We start from the raw sequence: 18,200 nt of genomic DNA on the forward strand, positions 1-18,200 counted from the left end.
GCAGGTCCGGCCATGTTCAATGGACAGGTGGGGTGGGGATAGGAGTTGTGGACTGCTCCTGGCACCCCTAAATGTCTATTTTAACAAAGCTGTTTAAATGAGAAATTTAGTTACAATTCATTGGAGAAAAGAAATTAATATGAAATATTTTAGGCTTCCAGATAATTGTTTTAATACCTTGATTTTAAATTTGTTAAGTTTGGCAAAATTAGGATATGCATGTAGTTTTGAGATTTTCTTTTTTGAGGTTATCAATACATATCAAAGGAGTAGTTCTGTTTTGTGGTATATTTTAGGAAATTTACCTTGCCTTTAAAAAGATAAAATATTAGTAAACAAAACAAAGGACTTTGTGTCAGATTTTGGCTTCATGGGAAAAGATTTATTTCAGAATGATGAATTAGATATTGGCCAAAATGAAATACATTTCTTCATACTTTAGTTTTTTCCCCATTGTATATCCACATGCTCCTAATCTGTTATTCAAGTTTCAAAGGGGCATTGCAGCGAAATGGTCAAAAGTATGGACTCAGACCCAGACCCTGCTGGCTCAGCTGTTTTGTCTTCTGCCTTTGGTCAAATTACTTGTCATTTCTGGTTCTCGGTTGACTCATTTCTATAATGGGGGTAGTAATAGAGTTATTCTTTCATGGAGTTAGGAGGAGTCTTAAGTGAGTTATGAATGATTTTATACATACAAAGCACTTGGAAAATGTTTTTATGCTGCCAAAGTGTTAACCAGAACGCAAGCTCCATGAGGGTGGAGTTCTGTTTGTACATTCCCAGTTACAATCTGGACAGTAAATATTTGTTGTGCATATCTCTGTGAAAGCCTTATTCTTTCAAATATTGGTAAACTTAAAAAGAAAAACCTTCCATCTGACATAGCAGCATATTTATAGAAGTGTGAATTAGGAGCTGTTGTTTTGGTCTTTGCTGTGTATAGCTTTGGGATGGTAGGAGAAGAAAATCTTAAATTCTGTATTTCAGAAAGGAAGGAGTACTGTGTAATGCCCTTCACAATGTTTTTAAATCAGTGGCTTGATGTGGGGATTGGAAGGACTGTACTGTGTACCAGTTGCATCCTGGGGGTGGGGATATTAACTTAGTTGAGATAACTCAACATAGTGGAGATAATAGTGGGTTTTTGAGTCAGAGACCTGGATTTTGAATCCAGGCTTTATTCTTGCTGGTGACATTTGTCAGCAAGTGCCACCAGAATGCTCCATAATAGGCTGTCCTAAGACTCAGTGTCTTAAGTAACACAGGCTCATCTCTGTGCTCTTGAGCCTGTGCTGTGTGTTGAGGAAGGTTCTGATTGGATGGAGCCGAAGTGATGGAAGCCTGGCCTAGGCCGGCTGCTGGCGGTGTCCCTGCAGGGCTCGGCCCACAGGGCAGCACCTGCTTGGAGCTTCTCTTTTTGTGGCAGGTCCCTGGGGTGCAGAGTGAAGCCATACTGCCTCTGCTCTTTTCCCATCCAGTGACATTCTGTTAGCTCAGCGGTTGTCAGCTCAGGAGGGATTCTCCCCTCAGGGACATTTGGCAATGTCTGGAGATATTTTTGCTTGGCAAAACTCGGAGGGGTTCCTAGTGGCAGCTAGTGTGGATGGCTGCCACTTAGCTGCTCACTACCCTCCAGGGCACAGGGCAGCCTGGACAGCAAAGGGTCACCCTGCCCAGGGCCGGCTGTGCTGCGTGCAGCAGCTGCGGCACTCGGGCTGTGCCCACAGCGTGGCAGAGAGGGAGGCGGGAATACGTACTCCAGGGCAGAAGCGAGGCTGTCTCACTGGCTCTGAGCACATGTTCATTTCTTAGAATTTGTGTCCTTGTCTATGAAATTATAAGAGCTATCTCAGAATTGTCTGGAGAATAAAGACAACAAGTGTGTGGCCCCTGATCGAGTCCTCACTGTGGTTCTTGTGATTGTGAATAAGGAAAGAAATTCTACCTGGGAAGGAGTCCACAGTCTTTCATAGAAGATAAAGGTGTTGCATTAAATCACTTAATACTATTGACGTTTATCATACATTAAAAACTGGCAGACATGAATGAAGATAAAAGTTATACATAGGCCATCAAATTGGTAATTTGGCCCCTTAAGTTTCTAAGGACTTGTTTGAATCCCTGGAGAGCTTAGAAGCAGTGTGTGAATGGATTTAACTCTGATCAATGCAATGAGTCAGTAGTAAATCGGTCCATTTTTGCATAGTTATCAATTTTGAATTAATGAGAAATTGTTTTATAGGATCTACCAGAATGGTATATAAGTTCCAAATATGCAAGGTCTAGCTATTAGGGATATTAGTTCTGTGTATACATGAATGGGCTTGATTGGTAAACTGTTGCTTAGGATATGGTATTATGAAATAACAGGGAGACTTTTCCACTTTTCCCAGAGGTTTTATGAGGGTGACTCTGTTTTTCTGATGTTTGTCCATTGGGTTTTCATTTCAAGTGAGTATAACTCAAAAGGAGTATGCTGGGTCTAGGCCAGGGGTAGTCAGCTTTTTTATACCTACCTACCCACTTTTGTATCTGTTAGTAGTAAAATTTTCTAACCGCCCACCGGTTCCACAGTAATGGTGATTTATAAAGTAGGGAAGTAACTTTACTTTATAAAATTTATAAAGCAGAGTTACAGCAAGTTCAAGCATGTAATAATAATTACTTGCCAAGTACTTTATGTCGGATTTTCGCTAAGTTTGGCAGAATAAATCTTTATAAAACAACTTACTATAGTTAAAGCTATCTTTTTATTTATTACTTTGGTTGCTCCGCTACCGCCCACCATGAAAGCTGGCATACCCACTAGGAGGCGGTAGGGACCAGGTTGACCACCACTGTTCTAGGCCAGGCATCCCAGACTACAGCCCGCAGGCTGCATGCGGCCCCCTGAGGCCATTTATCCGGTCCCCCCGCACTTCCAGAAGGGGCACCTCTTTCACTGGTGGTCAGTGAGAGGAGCACTGTATGTGGCGGCCCTCCAACAGTCTGAGGGACAGTGAACTGGCCCCCTGTGTAAAAGGTTTGGGGACCCCTGCTAGGCTATCATGATGACACGCATGGTCAAAGGTTTGTGAGTTGAATAAATGCATTTTCAAGTGTTTTTTTCAAGCTTCTTAGGATCCCAGCCTGGCACTATAATAATTTAGATTTATAATGTTTTTCACAGTACCCTCTGTTGTCTCGTAATAATATTCTTTGTTAATGAGGGAGTATGAGTTTTAAGTTCCCTTTCAACTTAATTTTCCAGGATTTGCAGAGAAAATTTGGCTGGTCATAGCTTCGGAATTAGTATAGGGTCATTGGTGGTTTTCTTCTGTTTCTAGATTGTCACTTGCAGACTGGCTGTTGAGCCAGCATTTGTTGTGGAGGGGTCACGAGAAGAGAGGGGCCCTGCAGAGACCTCTCCTCAGGCTTGCGTTCCTTTGACTGTTGTGGCTTTCATTGTGTTGAAGGAATGAAAGAGTTTTGATATACACTACTTCCACCTTTGTTCTTCTGAGGAAGAATTGGATGTTAAATCAAAATTCAATAATCTTCAAGATCTCCTTTTTCAGTACTTAGGTTACACCTTGATTTTTGCCTGGGTATGATCTTAATTATGAGTGAAGATGCAGTATTTTAAAATGAAGAACTGCACTCTCTCCTTTGGTAGTATACACAGGGCACTATTCATGCATAGATTCTTGATTTGAAGAAAGTTAGTATATATTTTTATTGACTAGAGTTAGAAGTGTTTCAGATTACATATTAATCTGTTGAAGTTTTTAATTTAGTGGTATGAATTGGTAATTTGAAGCATGTCTTTAAGTTTTAGGTAGAGAAATTGTTATTATTAACTTAGAACTTTAAACAGATCAGTTTAGTAAAGGTCAGTTTCATGACTTGGTTCAAAACCAAGTTTTAAAGTGTACTTTTTATTTCACTCTGCAAGAATGTATTGAGAGCCTGCTGTGTACCAACTATTTAATAGGTTCTTTTTGGTCTGAGATAAACTAAATTTCTTAGGATGTTAATAGAAGTTATTCCAGAAAGGATCTTGAGATTTTAAAAACAATAAGTTTGTTTAACTCTCGGGGTTTTCCCCCCCAGCATTTAATAGTTTTAAGAATAATAAGCCTTTACCAAGTCTTAAAATGCTGCTTTCTTTTTGAAGTAATTTATTTAATATTTAGACTATAATGTTCAGAAGAACAAAATAAAAGACCAAGTTAATTTGTAGGGAGAAATTATTGCTTGTAAGCAAATATCTTCAGCCTCAGTCGAGATGCAGTTTTGTCTGTATGATTTTTTTTTCCAAAACATTTAAGATTGGCCCTGTTAAAATTCTTGTTGCAAAAGACTTCTAGCAGTTGGATACCAATTCCAGGTATTTAACACCCGTATCTCTAAGATTCTCACTGAAATAACCAAAGTAATAGGGCACAAAAATGAAAAATGGGAGAAGCCCTGCTTCTCAGCACTGTTCGCATTGTGGGGACAGTGGGCAGCGGGGCGTTTGTCAGACACGAGGGGAAGCGGGGGTGGTCTGCTCTCGGCCTGTCTCTGCAGAGCAGTGCCCCTGAAACCAGTGGAGAGTCAGTCTTCCTAAACCCGCCTCCTCCTCCCTAGCTGGCAGTCCGTGCAGGTTGTACTTGAAGTCGCCCTCACCTTAGTGCCCGCCCGCGTCTGGGGGTGGGGGGGGGAGACAGGACTCATCATTGAATTTGAGCAGACAGCTCCGGTAGTTTTTGGAGAACTTGCTTTAACTCCACTCTAGGGATGATGAAATCAGACTGACTTCTAAATAAGGAGCTTTGGGACTACATTGAGTTAATTATTTCATTGGGAAAGCTAATTGTGTGCCTTAATAAAAACAACTCTTTATATATAAGCAAAATAGTTTATATATAAATTAGAGATTTCTGAAATCTAGTTGTGACTGCTGTAGAGACTGCTTTGCCCAAGTCCAGGAACAATGTTCGTGAGCAGCCCACCTTGTGTGAGTTTGTCCATCTCTGTTTCACATTGGAATGATACTGGTTTTTTATGTTTGGTAGGGAATTCATTGAGCTTAAAAATATATCTGGGTTGTATTGCTTGCTGTTATACAACAGTGATAGTTTTGATTAGTCTCTTGCCTTTTTATTTGTAAGGCTGTACAAAAGCAGTATAAATTTGCAATTTTAAGGCTAGATAAAAAAAAGAAAAACAAATTTGAAAAGTTATTAAGAACATGAAGGCTTAAAGAAGAAATCTGAGTATAAACGAGTAACATTTCGATGATATTCTTCCAGAATGTTGTGTGTGGCCCGGGATAGGCACCGGCCCGGGAATGGGAGAACTAGTGTTAAAGCCACAGGCCTGAGCAGAACAGTGGCAGCTGCAGCGATGACAAGGGGCAGGCTGACGAACACCTACTGTTGCTTAGTCTGTTACCCGCAGAAGCTGAGAGCAAGAGAGGCCTGCGGGTGGTGCTGTTTGTGGAAATGAGACACGGGGGAGAAGGTTTCTAATTGAACATTGTAGAGAAATGAGAACTAGAGATGATGAGCATACCATAGTAACAGAGTATCACTAACGGAAAGCCACTGTAAGGTGAGTGGTCAGGAGAAACACGCAACAGGGTAATGGAACAGTTATCAGGAGGTCAGATATGATTAAAATTTGTGCCCAAAACACATCACTTGCAGAACTGAATTAATACTTTGTATCAGGGCAAAAGGCAGGTAAAACTTACCCAGCAAATCTTTGAGAAGTCGATTGCAGAGAGCTTAGGCAGTCTGCATGCTGCATCTCCGTGACTCATCCTCAGGGTCTAAGGTGACACTTGTAAGCTCAGTCTTGAATCAGAAAACCATTTTCTTCTCTTTTTGAAGTTAATTATATTTGTCATTGAAATATGCATGTGAAGTCACCGCATAAAGGTTTTCATTCATAGAAACCGTTCAATTCAGATAAAACGGATGTATATCATAGTTAAAACAGTAATCCCAGTCCTTAAAGACAGATGAAAATATTGCGACGGGAAGATGAGGTTATGTACAATCAGTACAGTAAAAATTTATTTTGGGTTGTAGGTGAAGATGAAATGATAAAAATGATAAGCTTGGCCCTGGCCGGTTGGCTCAGCGGTAGAGCATCGGCCTAGCGTGCGGAGGACCCGGGTTTGATTCCCGGCCAGGGCACACAGGAGAAGCGCCCATCTGCTTCTCCACCCTTCCCCCTCTCCTTCCTCTCTGTCTCTCTCTTCCTCTCCCGCAGCCAAGGCTCCATTGGAGCAAAGATGGCCCGGGTGCTGGGGATGGCTCTGTGGTCTCTGCCTCAGGCGCTAGAGTGGCTCTGGTCGCAACATGGTGACGCCCAGGATGGGCAGAGCATCGCCCCCTGGTGGGCAGAGCGTCGCCCCTGGTTGGCGTGCCGGGTGGATCCCGGTCGGGCGCATGCGGGGGTCTGTCTGACTGTCTCTCCCTGTTTCCAGCTTCAGAAAAATGAAAAGAAAAAACAAACAAACAAACAAAAAACCCGATAAGCTTGAATCTGAGGAGGGTTTTTATTAAACTTTCCACTAAACATTTTGAATGAGCAGTATGAATGAGAAAACTAAATGTGAGTTTCTGGTGTTAATCAGGGTCTATGTTTAAGGTCTTTAGGGGAATGGCATTATACTCTGGTTAACCTGGGTGTCCTAGGATTTGGGCTACTTTTGTAACCTCTCCTGTGCTAAGTATAGATGAAATGATAACTGCCTCCACTGTTAGGCTCATTAAGTGACTTACTGTATGCAGGGCTTCCAAGCATTAGAAGCGGTTCACACTGGAACACACACTGATGAAACATACTTCTGCATACTCAGCACCTAAGAGATAAGGAGTGATGTGGTCTTTGCACTCAGGAGGATACTTCTTATGACAGTGGAAAGCGGAAGTAATAATTTTGTTTTTATGACATTATCTGTCATTTGGAATTTATCCTGAGATCAGTTAAGTTTACCATATGAGAATTTTCTGAAATGTATAAGAGTTCTTATGCTGCATAATAGTGATTGGATTTTTTACTATGGGAATGAAATAACCATATGATTTCTGTGAGCACTTTTAAATTGTATTATTTAACAATTTGAATAAGAATTAGTTTCTTCTGTACTGCATATTGTGTGAGGCTCTGTGTAGTAAACAAGCAAACCCAAAGTTCCTGACTTAGGAATGCCCTGCAAGAAACGTGTGGACCATTGCATACCATGTCATGGGGCTCTCAGAGGCTGGGTGCAAAGCACTCTGAGGTGGTCACGTTGGAGGAGGAAAAAAACTGTCTAGTAATCAGAGAACATAAGGAAACCACAGAAGGAGCACTTGAGCTCAGTATTGTGTGATAGGAAGATTTTGACATGGTTGATGGGAAGTAAGTCAAGGAAGGTGTTAACAGGGAAGATTAAAGTACCTGCCATTTTTAGAGGACAATTGAATTACTTATGTGTCAAAACAGAAGGGTGATAGCAGAAGTAAAGGTTTGAGGAGTAGTTTGGGATCTTTTAAATGGCCTCTGTATAGTAAGAATTTGTACTCTGCTCTGTCAAATATATTCTCATGTACTTGTGTCATAAAACCCTTGTGGCTTTCATTGCCTCATATTTTTATTTTAATTGACTAAATAATTTTTTTAAATAAGTGAAAGGCAGGAAGGCAGTGAGACAGACTCCCACATGTGCCCTGACTGGGATCCACATCCAGCGCGTAGACCCCTTGGTAGGCGATGCTCTACACATCTGCCCATCTGGGGCTGCTGCTCTGTTGCTCGGCAACTGAGCTATTTTAGCACCTGAGGTGAGGCCGTGGAGCCATCCCCAGCACTGGGGACCAACTCGCTCTAGCCATTCATGCCATGGCTGAGGGAGAGGAAGAGAGAGAGAGAGAGAGAGAGAGAGAGAGAGAGTAGAGAGGGGTAGAGGGGTGGAAAAGCAGATAGACGCTTTTTCTGTGTGCCTGACAGGGAATCGAACTCAGGACTTCCACACACTGGGCAGACACTCTACCACTGAGTTAACTGGCCAGGGCCAATACCTTTTATTATATATAGCTTCTGGAAGGATAATTATCTGTGTTATTCACATGATTTTTTAAAAATGGTTTTAGACTCTTTACGAATTATATCTATATTCAAAAGATGAGTTGTCAAAATTTAGGATATCCAAATTCCTGTGCCATCTCACAGATGTCATATTTGTATTACAGGTTACTGTTTCCCTACTTAAGCTGCTGGTGTGAGTGCCTCTTCTTATATAGCTTTGTTCACCCACAGAAGATGTGTATAAAGTTCACATATGTGAAAAGTTTTCCAGAATGATTCCTATAATAATTATGTAGCATTAGAAGACATATTTGGTTGTTTATCTAGAATTAATATGAAGATAGAAAAGGGTTAAGACATTTGCCTCCACCTAAAACAAGACATTGTGATATATTAATTCTGGCTTTTAATTAAAAACAGTTGTCCAGTGAAGTCGTCACTTAATGTCATCAATAGGTTCTGTGACTTTAAGCAAAAATGAGGTATACTGTAACTAATTTTTACCATAGGTTAATTGATACAAAGAAGTATTAAGTTCCTACACCTCATTAACTTTGTAGAGAAACAACATTGAGTGAAACGGTGCCCTGTGAAGACCCGCTGTGTGCTAGGTGGTCCCAGCTCCTCACCTTACACACGGCTGTGAGGGACTCACTAGTGTCAGCTACAGTTGAGGTGGTTCTTTTTCTTTGTCCTTTGCTGAGTAAAGGCCTCAGAAGCAAACACGTACATGTTCATGTCATACCTATGATGTTATCTGTGTGATACAATGTAAGGTGTCTAATTAAAATCTTTTCAGAAATAATACATACAATATCTAAAACTGGTAATCTGTTAAAAAAATAAAATAAACCAAAGAAGTGCATGCTAAAAATTTTTTACCCCCAAAATTTGAAGTAGAAATTACTCTAGCATTTCTTAGACTTGTTTCACTGAAATGCTTTTGGTAATGCATTTTCACTACCCGTCTTGATCATGCGTCACAGGAGGCTTTATATTTAACTGGAGGTATCTTATGAGGTTAATGGAAAGATTTGCCATAATGCTGTCTATTGTCATTGGTAGAAATCTGTTATTTCTGTGTAAAGTGAAGTGAGCAGCAGCAGTAGCTTTAGACACGATTTTTGTTCACCTGTTCTTGGAGAATAACCGCCACTTGGCATAAATGTGGTCAGCGAGCCCGAGAGAAGGTCCGTTCTTAAATAGTAGGGTTAATGAAGGTCTTTTTCTTTCTCTTCCCTCTTTTGGTCTTTAAAGCTGCAGTTAGCTCAGGCTGTCTGAAATGATTTTCTTTGAATATATTGTGACATTGTTTTAATTGAATGAAGCTGCAGAACTAGCATGATAAATCAACACAGAATGAATTTTAATGCAAGGCAAACGATATTAACTTGGAAATTGGTTGCAGTAGACAAAGCAGCTGCTATGATTAATTTTTTTTCATTCTCTACTTACGACATTCTGAGGACGACCTTGACAGTTTCAATTGTGTTCGAGTCCCAGTGGTGCGCACTTTAACACACTTGAGCAGTGTTTGTTGGTTCTTGGGTAATAGAGATTGGTTGATTTTTAAGGTCACCAAACCTTTGTGTAACAGGCTTAATATGTTGCTTTTGACTGATTTTTAAAACATTTCTTATTAATAACTGACTTGGAGGATTATTTAGCTGTGGTGAAGTCTTATGTAATTTTAGTGGCTGTGGTTTCAGCAGAAGAGGTTGAGTATGTGAAAAGAATAGGGTGTACCACACAGGGTCTTCTATGTCATGAAGTGCGAGCCAACCGGTTTGGTCAAGGACACAAGGCAAAAACAGTCAGTGATTTGAAGTACTAAAAAGTACTTGTATTCATAAAGCATATTCTAGATAGTCTTGGCCGTCTTTGAGATACATGTTTATATCCAGTATCTAAGTTGCTTTGGACAAGGATCTGTATAGAGCACAACTATTACTGAGTTATAGCCAGCAAGGCCAGTTAATTTAAGAAACAGTTAAGGTAATAAATAGAGTAAAGGAATTTTCACAGATTTCTTGAGAGCAGGGGAATATATCCTCTTTTTAAAATCTCTATCATCTATTTCACTCATATGGCAGATTTTGAATAAATGTTTTATTGAGTTGAATTTGAAAATGGGAGGCACTTTCTATTCAACCAAAAAAATACCCAGAGTAAAACCGGAGTAGAGATTCTTGTCTCTGTGTAGGTTGCTGTGAGGGCAGAAGGGGAATGAAGTTCTGTAAGATCTGTGACTGTATAGAAAGGGGAATGAAGTTCTGTAGGGTCTGTGACTGTACAGAAAGGGGAATGAAGTTCTGTAGGGTCTGTGACTGTACAGAAAGGGGATGAAGTTCTGTAGGGTCTGTGACTGTATAGAAAGGGAATGAAGTTCTGTAGGTCTGTGACTGTATAGAAAGGGAATGAAGTACTGTAGGGTCTGTGACTGTATAGAAAGGGGAATGAAGTTCTGTAGGGTCTGTGACTGTATAGAAAGGGGAATGAAGTTCTGTAGGTCTGTGACTTTATAGAAAGGGGATGAAGTTCTGTAGGGTCTGTGACTGTATAGAAAGGGGAATGAAGTTCTGTAGGGTCTGTGACTGTATAGAAAGGGGAATGAAGTTCTGTAGGGTCTGTGACTGTACAGAAAGGGAATGAAGTTCTGTAGGGTCTGTGACTATAGAAAGGGGAATGAAGTTCTGTAGGGTCTGTGACTGTATAGAAAGGGGAATGAAGTTCTGTAGGGTCTGTGACTGTATAGAAAGGGGAATGAAGTTCTGTAAGATCTGTGACTGTACAGAAAGGGGAATGAAGTTCTGTAGGGTCTGTGACTGTATAGAAAGGGGAATGAAGTTCTGTAGGGTCTGTGACTGTATAGAAAGGGGAATGAAGTTCTGTAGGGTCTGTGACTGTATAGAAAGGGGAATGAAGTTCTGTAGGGTCTGTGACTGTATAGAAAGGGGAATGAAGTTCTGTAGGGTCTGTGACTGTATAGAAAGGGGGATGAAGTTCTGTAGGTCTGTGACTGTATAGAAAGGGAATGAAGTTCTGTAGGGTCTGTGACTGTACAGAAAGGGAATGAAGTACTGTAGGTCTGTGACTGTATAGAAAGGGGAATGAAGTTCTGTAAGATCTGTGACTGTATAGAAAGGGGATGAAGTTCTGTAGGGTCTGTGACTGTATAGAAAGGGGATGAAGTTCTGTAGGGTCTGTGACTGTATAGAAAGGGAATGAAGTTCTGTAGGGTCTGTGACTGTATAGAAAGGGAATGAAGTACTGTAGGGTCTGTGACTGTATAGAAAGGGAATGAAGTTCTGTAGGGTCTGTGACTATAGAAAGGGGAATGAAGTTCTGTAAGATCTGTGACTGTACAGAAAGGGGAATGAAGTTCTGTAGGTCTGTGACTGTATAGAAAGGGAATGAAGTTCTGTAGGGTCTGTGACTATAGAAAGGGGAATGAAGTTCTGTAGGGTCTGTGAGTGTATAGAAAGGGAATGAAGTTCTGTAGGGTCTGTGACTATATAGAAAGGGAATGAAGTTCTGTAGGGTCTGTGACTATAGAAAGGGGAATGAAGTTCTGTAGGGTCTGTGACTTTATAGAAAGGGGAATGAAGTTCTGTAGGTCTGTGACTGTATAGAAAGGGGGATGAAGTTCTGTAGGGTCTGTGACTGTATAGAAAGGGAATGAAGTTCTGTAGGGTCTGTGACTGTATAGAAAGGGGGATGAAGTTCTGTAGGGTCTGTGACTGTATAGAAAGGGGGATGAAGTTCTGTAAGATCTGTGACTGTACAGAAAGGGGAATGAAGTTCTGTAGGGTCTGTGACTGTATAGAAAGGGGGATGAAGTTCTGTAAGATCTGTGACTGTATAGAAAGGGGAATGAAGTTCTGTAGGGTCTGTGACTGTATAGAAAGGGAATGAAGTTCTGTAGGGTCTGTGACTGTATAGAAAGGGGGATGAAGTTCTGTAGGGTCTGTGACTGTATAGAAAGGGGAATGAAGTTCTGTAAGATCTGTGACTGTACAGAAAGGGGAATGAAGTTCTGTAGGGTCTGTGACTGTATAGAAAGGGAATGAAGTACTGTAGGGTCTGTGACTGTATAGAAAGGGGGATGAAGTTCTGTAGGTCTGTGACTGTATAGAAAGGGGGATGAAGTTCTGTAGGGTCTGTGACTGTACAGAAAGGGGATGAAGTTCTGTAGGGTCTGTGACTGTATAGAAAGGGAATGAAGTTCTGTAGGGTCTGTGACTGTATAGAAAGGGGAATGAAGTTCTGTAGGGTCTGTGACTATAGAAAGGGGAATGAAGTTCTGTAGGGTCTGTGACTATAGAAAGGGGAATGAAGTTCTGTAGGTCTGTGACTGTATAGAAAGGGGAATGAAGTTCTGTAGGGTCTGTGACTATAGAAAGGGGAATGAAGTTCTGTAGGTCTGTGACTGTATAGAAAGGGGAATGAAGTTCTGTAGGGTCTGTGACTGTATAGAAAGGGGAATGAAGTTCTGTAAGATCTGTGACTGTATAGAAAGGGGAATGAAGTTCTATAGGGTCTGTGACTGTACAGAAAGGGGAATGAAGTTCTGTAGGGTCTGTGACTGTATAGAAAGGGAATGAAGTTCTGTAGGGTCTGTGACTATAGAAAGGGGAATGAAGTTCTGTAGGGTCTGTGACTGTATAGAAAGGGGATGAAGTTCTGTAGGGTCTGTGACTGTACAGAAAGGGGGATGAAGTTCTGTAGGGTCTGTGACTGTATAGAAAGGGGAATGAAGTTCTGTAGGGTCTGTGACTGTACAGAAAGGGGAATGAAGTTCTGTAGGGTCTGTGACTGTATAGAAAGGGAATGAAGTTCTGTAGGGTCTGTGACTGTATAGAAAGGGGAATGAAGGTCTGTAGGGTCTGTGACTGTACAGAAAGGGGAATGAAGTTCTGTAGGGTCTGTGACTGTATAGAAAGGGAATGAAGTTCTGTAGGGTCTGTGACTGTATAGAAAGGGAATGAAGTTCTGTAGGGTCTGTGACTGTACAGAAAGGGGGATGAAGGTCTGTAGGGTCTGTGACTGTATAGAAAGGGGAATGAAGTTCTGTAGGGTCTGTGACTGTATAGAAAGGGGGATGAAGTTCTGTAGGTCTGTGACTGTATAGAAAGGGAATGAAGTTCTGTAGGGTCTGTGACTGTATAGAAAGGGGAATGAAGTTCTGTAGGGTCTGTGACTGTACAGAAAGGGGGATGAAGTTCTGTAGGTCTGTGACTGTATAGAAAGGGGAATGAAGTTCTGTAGGGTCTGTGACTGTACAGAAAGGGGAATGAAGTTCTGTAGGTCTGTGACTGTATAGAAAGGGGAATGAAGTTCTGTAGGGTCTGTGACTATAGAAAGGGGAATGAAGTTCTGTAGGGTCTGTGACTGTATAGAAAGGGAATGAAGTTCTGTAGGGTCTGTGACTGTATAGAAAGGGGAATGAAGTTCTGTAGGGTCTGTGACTGTACAGAAAGGGGAATGAAGTTCTGTAGGGTCTGTGACTGTATAGAAAGGGGATTAGTAAGTTGCAAAAAGTAGGAAGGGCTTGTGTAAGTGAACAGAGAGCCAGGTCTGCTGATAGACTTTCTGTGAAATGTGTCTTTTTCTCTTCCTCTAATTTTTATTCTAATATTTTTACTTTATACTGCCTGAAGTTATGTCAATTCTAGATTTATTTAGATTAAAAGGCAACCTCTTAAAAACCACACGCTTCTCAAGGACTCACGGTGGTTCAGACTAAGCAATTCCAGTGAAATAGGACAAAGTAGGGGGAACAGTCTGCTTGTGTGCATCAGAGAACCAGCAGCATTGTGAAGAATGACTGGTTTAGGAACCTAAGGAAGACAGAGAACCCAGACTGGAAGCAGGTCTGGGGAACTCTTTCCTCTGGGTGTGTCTGCCCTCTCCAGAGGGCAGCGGGGCTGAGCTCTGAGCCAGTTTGAGTCCACAGCCTGTCTGTGGCTCCTTCTCACCTCCAGTCACAGCTAGGGGTGCAATGATGGTGTTCCCCGGGCCCTCGCAGACCCTGCGTGTCAGCACCAAAGGTTTTCAGGCTCAAATGAAATTGTTTTGAGGTGATCCGGGGTCACTGGTAGCAGTAAGTGTCTAGCAAAAGGTGCCGTCTATCCAGAGGCATCTGGAGGAAGGTCATATTGTTTCAGGCCTTGTGCTATTTCTGTGAGCTGTTTAGTATGTACAGTATCAGGCTCACACTAAAAAGTAACCAAACGCACAAGAAGGAAAGATGATATTAACAAAATGTGAAGAAACAAGAGAACAGTAGAAACAAATTCATAGGAGCTGTTGACATTAGAAGTATGAGACCCAGACTTAGCATGAGCTAAATTTATCATGTATGAGACAAAAGACAAGTTGGAGAAACATGGCAGAGAAATGGGGACTACAAAAGAAATATTAAACTCAAACATTCCTCAACTGGAATATGGAGGTCTAACAGAAGATTAAAACCAGTTGAAAAGAGAATTAGTGAACTGGAAGATAGATCAGAAGATAGTATTGAGAGGCAGAAGGCTGGAAAAACAGGGCAGGGAGTGAGAAACCACCGGAGTGCAGTGAGACTGGGGGGTGCATGGGATGGGAATATCGGAGGGGTGGCAGAGGCCCTGTCTGAGAAGGTGGAGAGGCTTCACTCTGGGGAAATGAGGTCACGGTTATGAAACTGAACCACGAAACGGAAACCACCTTGGCTCACCAGAGGAAAACTGCTTAAAACCATTGTTTAGGAAGAAATCTTGAAAATAGGAAAAGGTAACCTTCAAAGGATCGACAGCTAAAGGTCTGTCGGGGCTTTAGGTTGGGTACAGGGGGCAGGAACTAAATGCTGAGAAGCCGGTCTTGGAGAAGGGGGTGCACTTGAACATACAGAGAGTTCAGGCACGTCTTAGAGTTTGGGATCTTGTCAAGCTAGGCCAAGTGCTTCCAGGATCAGAGTCTCAACTTGGGATAGAGAAAGTCCTGTCAAGATCTGAGTGAAGAGGACTTTCTTCCTGCTGTGTACCCGTCTTTCCTGTACGAGGCACGTTTTGGGCTGTGGCACTTGTGGTGAGCGCTCGGGGAGGCCGAGAGCCTTCGGGGTGCAGAGAACGGAGGAAGTGCCCTCACTCTTCAGTCGGTCAGCAGTGAGGTCCAGTGTGTGGCTTCTGTGTGATGGCGTCCCAACAGGGGACATCCGCACAGCGGGTCAGATGCGTGGAGAGTAGGTAGGGAGCTGTGAGTGTAAGAATCGTCACCTGTGGGTTTTTGTGGAGGGGACAGTCAACAGTCGTTTTTGTCTTTTATGCAGATGGCAGGTGAAGGAGGAAGAGTTACTTTTTAGTATTCAGAGTTAATCTGTTTTTTACCTCGGCCTTTTTAGCCCCTAAAAAACTAAACTTCTGTCTATGAATGCTAACAGTTTCTGTTGAAGGGTGCTTCACACAATTATTTTTATCACCGGCCTATTCGTGGAAAGAGTCAGATCTCCTTGCAAAAATAGTAGTATAAGTAAAGGCAGAAATGCAGAAAAGAAAAGAAAGTATACACATGTAAAATTTTGCAAGGAATGTGATGAAAAATAATATACTTTCAAGACTCACACATTTAGTACAAGGTGTTATCCAAATTGGGCCATCAGAGTAGAGTACTGACAGGCAACCCAAAAATAGTCTCTGAACCAGTTGCTTTGGAGAAAGTATAACTTGATAAGTAACGGGAATTTTCCCCAAGGATTTCAGTTTTAAAAAACAATTTTCAAACATAATGTTTACATAATGAAGAATTCCCTGAACACCATCATTACAGAGTTTTGTGAAAGCATTTGCATTCTTGTGTGGCATCCAAGATTTTGTCATATGCTTTGATTCCATGGTGATGGTCAGTTCAATATAGTGTCTTGTATTGTTCCTAATTTGTAATTTGTGTTAATCCGTATGGAAATTTTGTACTAAACAATGAGTTATCACACTTATACCCCACCCACCACATAGCCCAACTTGGCAGAAATTTATAAGGACTCTTAATTTTATTTCAATTTAGTATTACAAAGTATTTAATTTGAGTAAGTAAATATATACTTTACAGCTATAAAGCCAAGTAAGAGAATAATATTTGGTGACTTTTTTTTCCAGTTTAATTTTGTTGGGCGAATCCTTGGACCTAGAGGACTTACAGCTAAACAGCTTGAAGCCGAGACGGGATGTAAGATTATGGTCCGAGGCAAAGGCTCGATGAGGGATAAAAAGAAGGTGAGTGTTTGAAAATGGAGGCAAGTCTTGATGTGAATCACTTACACTTTTGCACTCAAATAGAATATTCAGATGCTTCGTGTATAAAGCACTACGCAGTATTTCCCGTCAGCAACGGGAACGTTTTAAAGGTGTTGCCATGATTTGCTCTGCTGATGACTGTTCTTCACTGCAGCCACCTGAAGTGTCGCCCAGACCACTGTGCTCACTTATTTTGCTTGTGCAGTTGAGACGCTTCTGGTCTGGGAATTAGTCTGACTTTAATGTTGTGTTTATAAAGATATGTAACTGAAAGTTTGGAAAATCTAAAATGTTTTGAGGTTTACGTGAGAAGTCATAAATAAGTTTGTATGTATGTCAGATAATTTGGAGAGTGAGTCAACAGAACACTAAAGGTTAGAATTAGCCTGATTTTCGTTTCACCAGCATTTTGTGTTGATCATAAGTTTTCTAGACTTTTTACTTTAAACTGTATTGTTTCTGTTTTCTATTTTGTTTTCTCATTATTATTAATAAAGACCTATTTACTTAAAATATTGCTTTTAGGATGGGTGTATTTGCCTAGTCTTCCTTTATCCAGTGAAGCAGAATACTTTGGACTTTCTGTAAGAAAAGTTTGACTTATTTTTAATATATAAGCCAGATTTTGTTGCCAGTGATTAAACTTATTGTTAGGAAGGTTTTTAGTTTGTTTTTTTAAAACGCCCTGAAAGGACTCTCAGGGCAGAGACCTGTGTCCCTGACGTTGAAATGTGTGCAGTGAATCACTTTGTGGAGCTCGTGTATTCTTTTTTAATCATCTTTTACATTTAAATTACAGCTGATGTATAATATATACCATGTTTCCCCATGGATAAGACACTCTCTTTTCTGAAAAATTTGGGGTCTAAAAACTGGGTGCATCTTACACAGTGGTTGTAGATTTTTTACTTGCATTTCCCCCTTTTTCATTCTTGTTTTTGTGCTCATTGTTGAAGACAGTGATTCGTCATCAGACACAGATGAGGACAAGCTAATGGATGGGAGTTTTGACAGCGATGAGGGTTGTATGAATTTTATGATGAATAAAACTTGAGTTCAATAACTTTTTGTAATACATTTGTTTTCCCAAATTTCAGGCCCCAAAATTAAGGTGCGTCTTATACATGGGATAATCTTATACATGGGGAAATACGGTGTTAGTTTTAGTGGTACAGCCCAGTGGTTAGACATTATAGAACATACTAAGTGTTGTATCCATCTGACAGGATACATAGTTATTAGAACATTATTGATGGTATTCCCTGTGCTGTACTCTACATCCCCATGACTGTTCTGTAACAACCATTTGTACTTCTCAATCTCCTCACCTTTCTCCCTCTCCTCCCCCATCTTCAAACCATCAAAGTGTTCTCTGTATCTCTGGGTTTCTGTTCTGCTTGTTTATTTTGTTTCTTAGAATCAGTTGTTGATAGATATGTATTTATTCCCATTTTCTTGTTCATATTTTTGATACTCTTTTTTTTCTTAAAGAAGAGACCATTTAACATATTTCATATAATACTGGTTTGGTGGTGATGAGCTCCTCTAGCTTTTCCTTGTCTGGGAAGATCTTTGTATCTCCTTTGATTCTAAATGGTAACTTGGCTGGATAGAGCAATCTTGGTTGTAGGTCCTTGCGTTTTCTCACTTGGACTGTTTCTTGGCACTCCCTGCTAGTCTGCAGAGTTTATGTTGAGAAGTCAGCTGACAGTCTTATGGGAGCTCCCTCCTTAGGAAATTTACAACTGCTTTTCTTTTGCTGTTTTTAAGATTTTCTCCTTGTGTTTACCTTTTGCATTTTAATTATGCTGTGTCTTGGTGTGGGCCTCTTTGGGTTCATCTTGTTGGAGACTCTGCTTTTCCTGGACTTACATATAAATA

General features: G+C 41.0%; 1 protein-coding gene across 7 annotated transcripts in view; it reads left to right on the plus strand.

Moving 5' to 3' along the window:
- QKI (QKI, KH domain containing RNA binding) overlaps positions 1 to 18,200 on the plus strand; it is a 137,619-nt gene that overhangs the window by 44,008 nt on the left and 75,411 nt on the right. For all 7 annotated transcript variants that reach the window (XR_010750009.1, XM_066372803.1, XM_066372804.1 and 4 more), the window contains exon 3: positions 16,182 to 16,298. Coding sequence is in view for 6 of the 7 variants with exons in the window: in XM_066372803.1 (XP_066228900.1) it covers positions 16,182 to 16,298 (117 nt within the window). In the remaining variant the exon portion in view is untranslated. The remainder of the gene's footprint in view (positions 1 to 16,181; positions 16,299 to 18,200) is intronic.

The sequence above is a fragment of the Saccopteryx leptura genome, chromosome 3 (assembly GCF_036850995.1).
Source record: "Saccopteryx leptura isolate mSacLep1 chromosome 3, mSacLep1_pri_phased_curated, whole genome shotgun sequence".
NCBI classification, from domain to species: domain Eukaryota; kingdom Metazoa; phylum Chordata; class Mammalia; order Chiroptera; family Emballonuridae; genus Saccopteryx; species Saccopteryx leptura.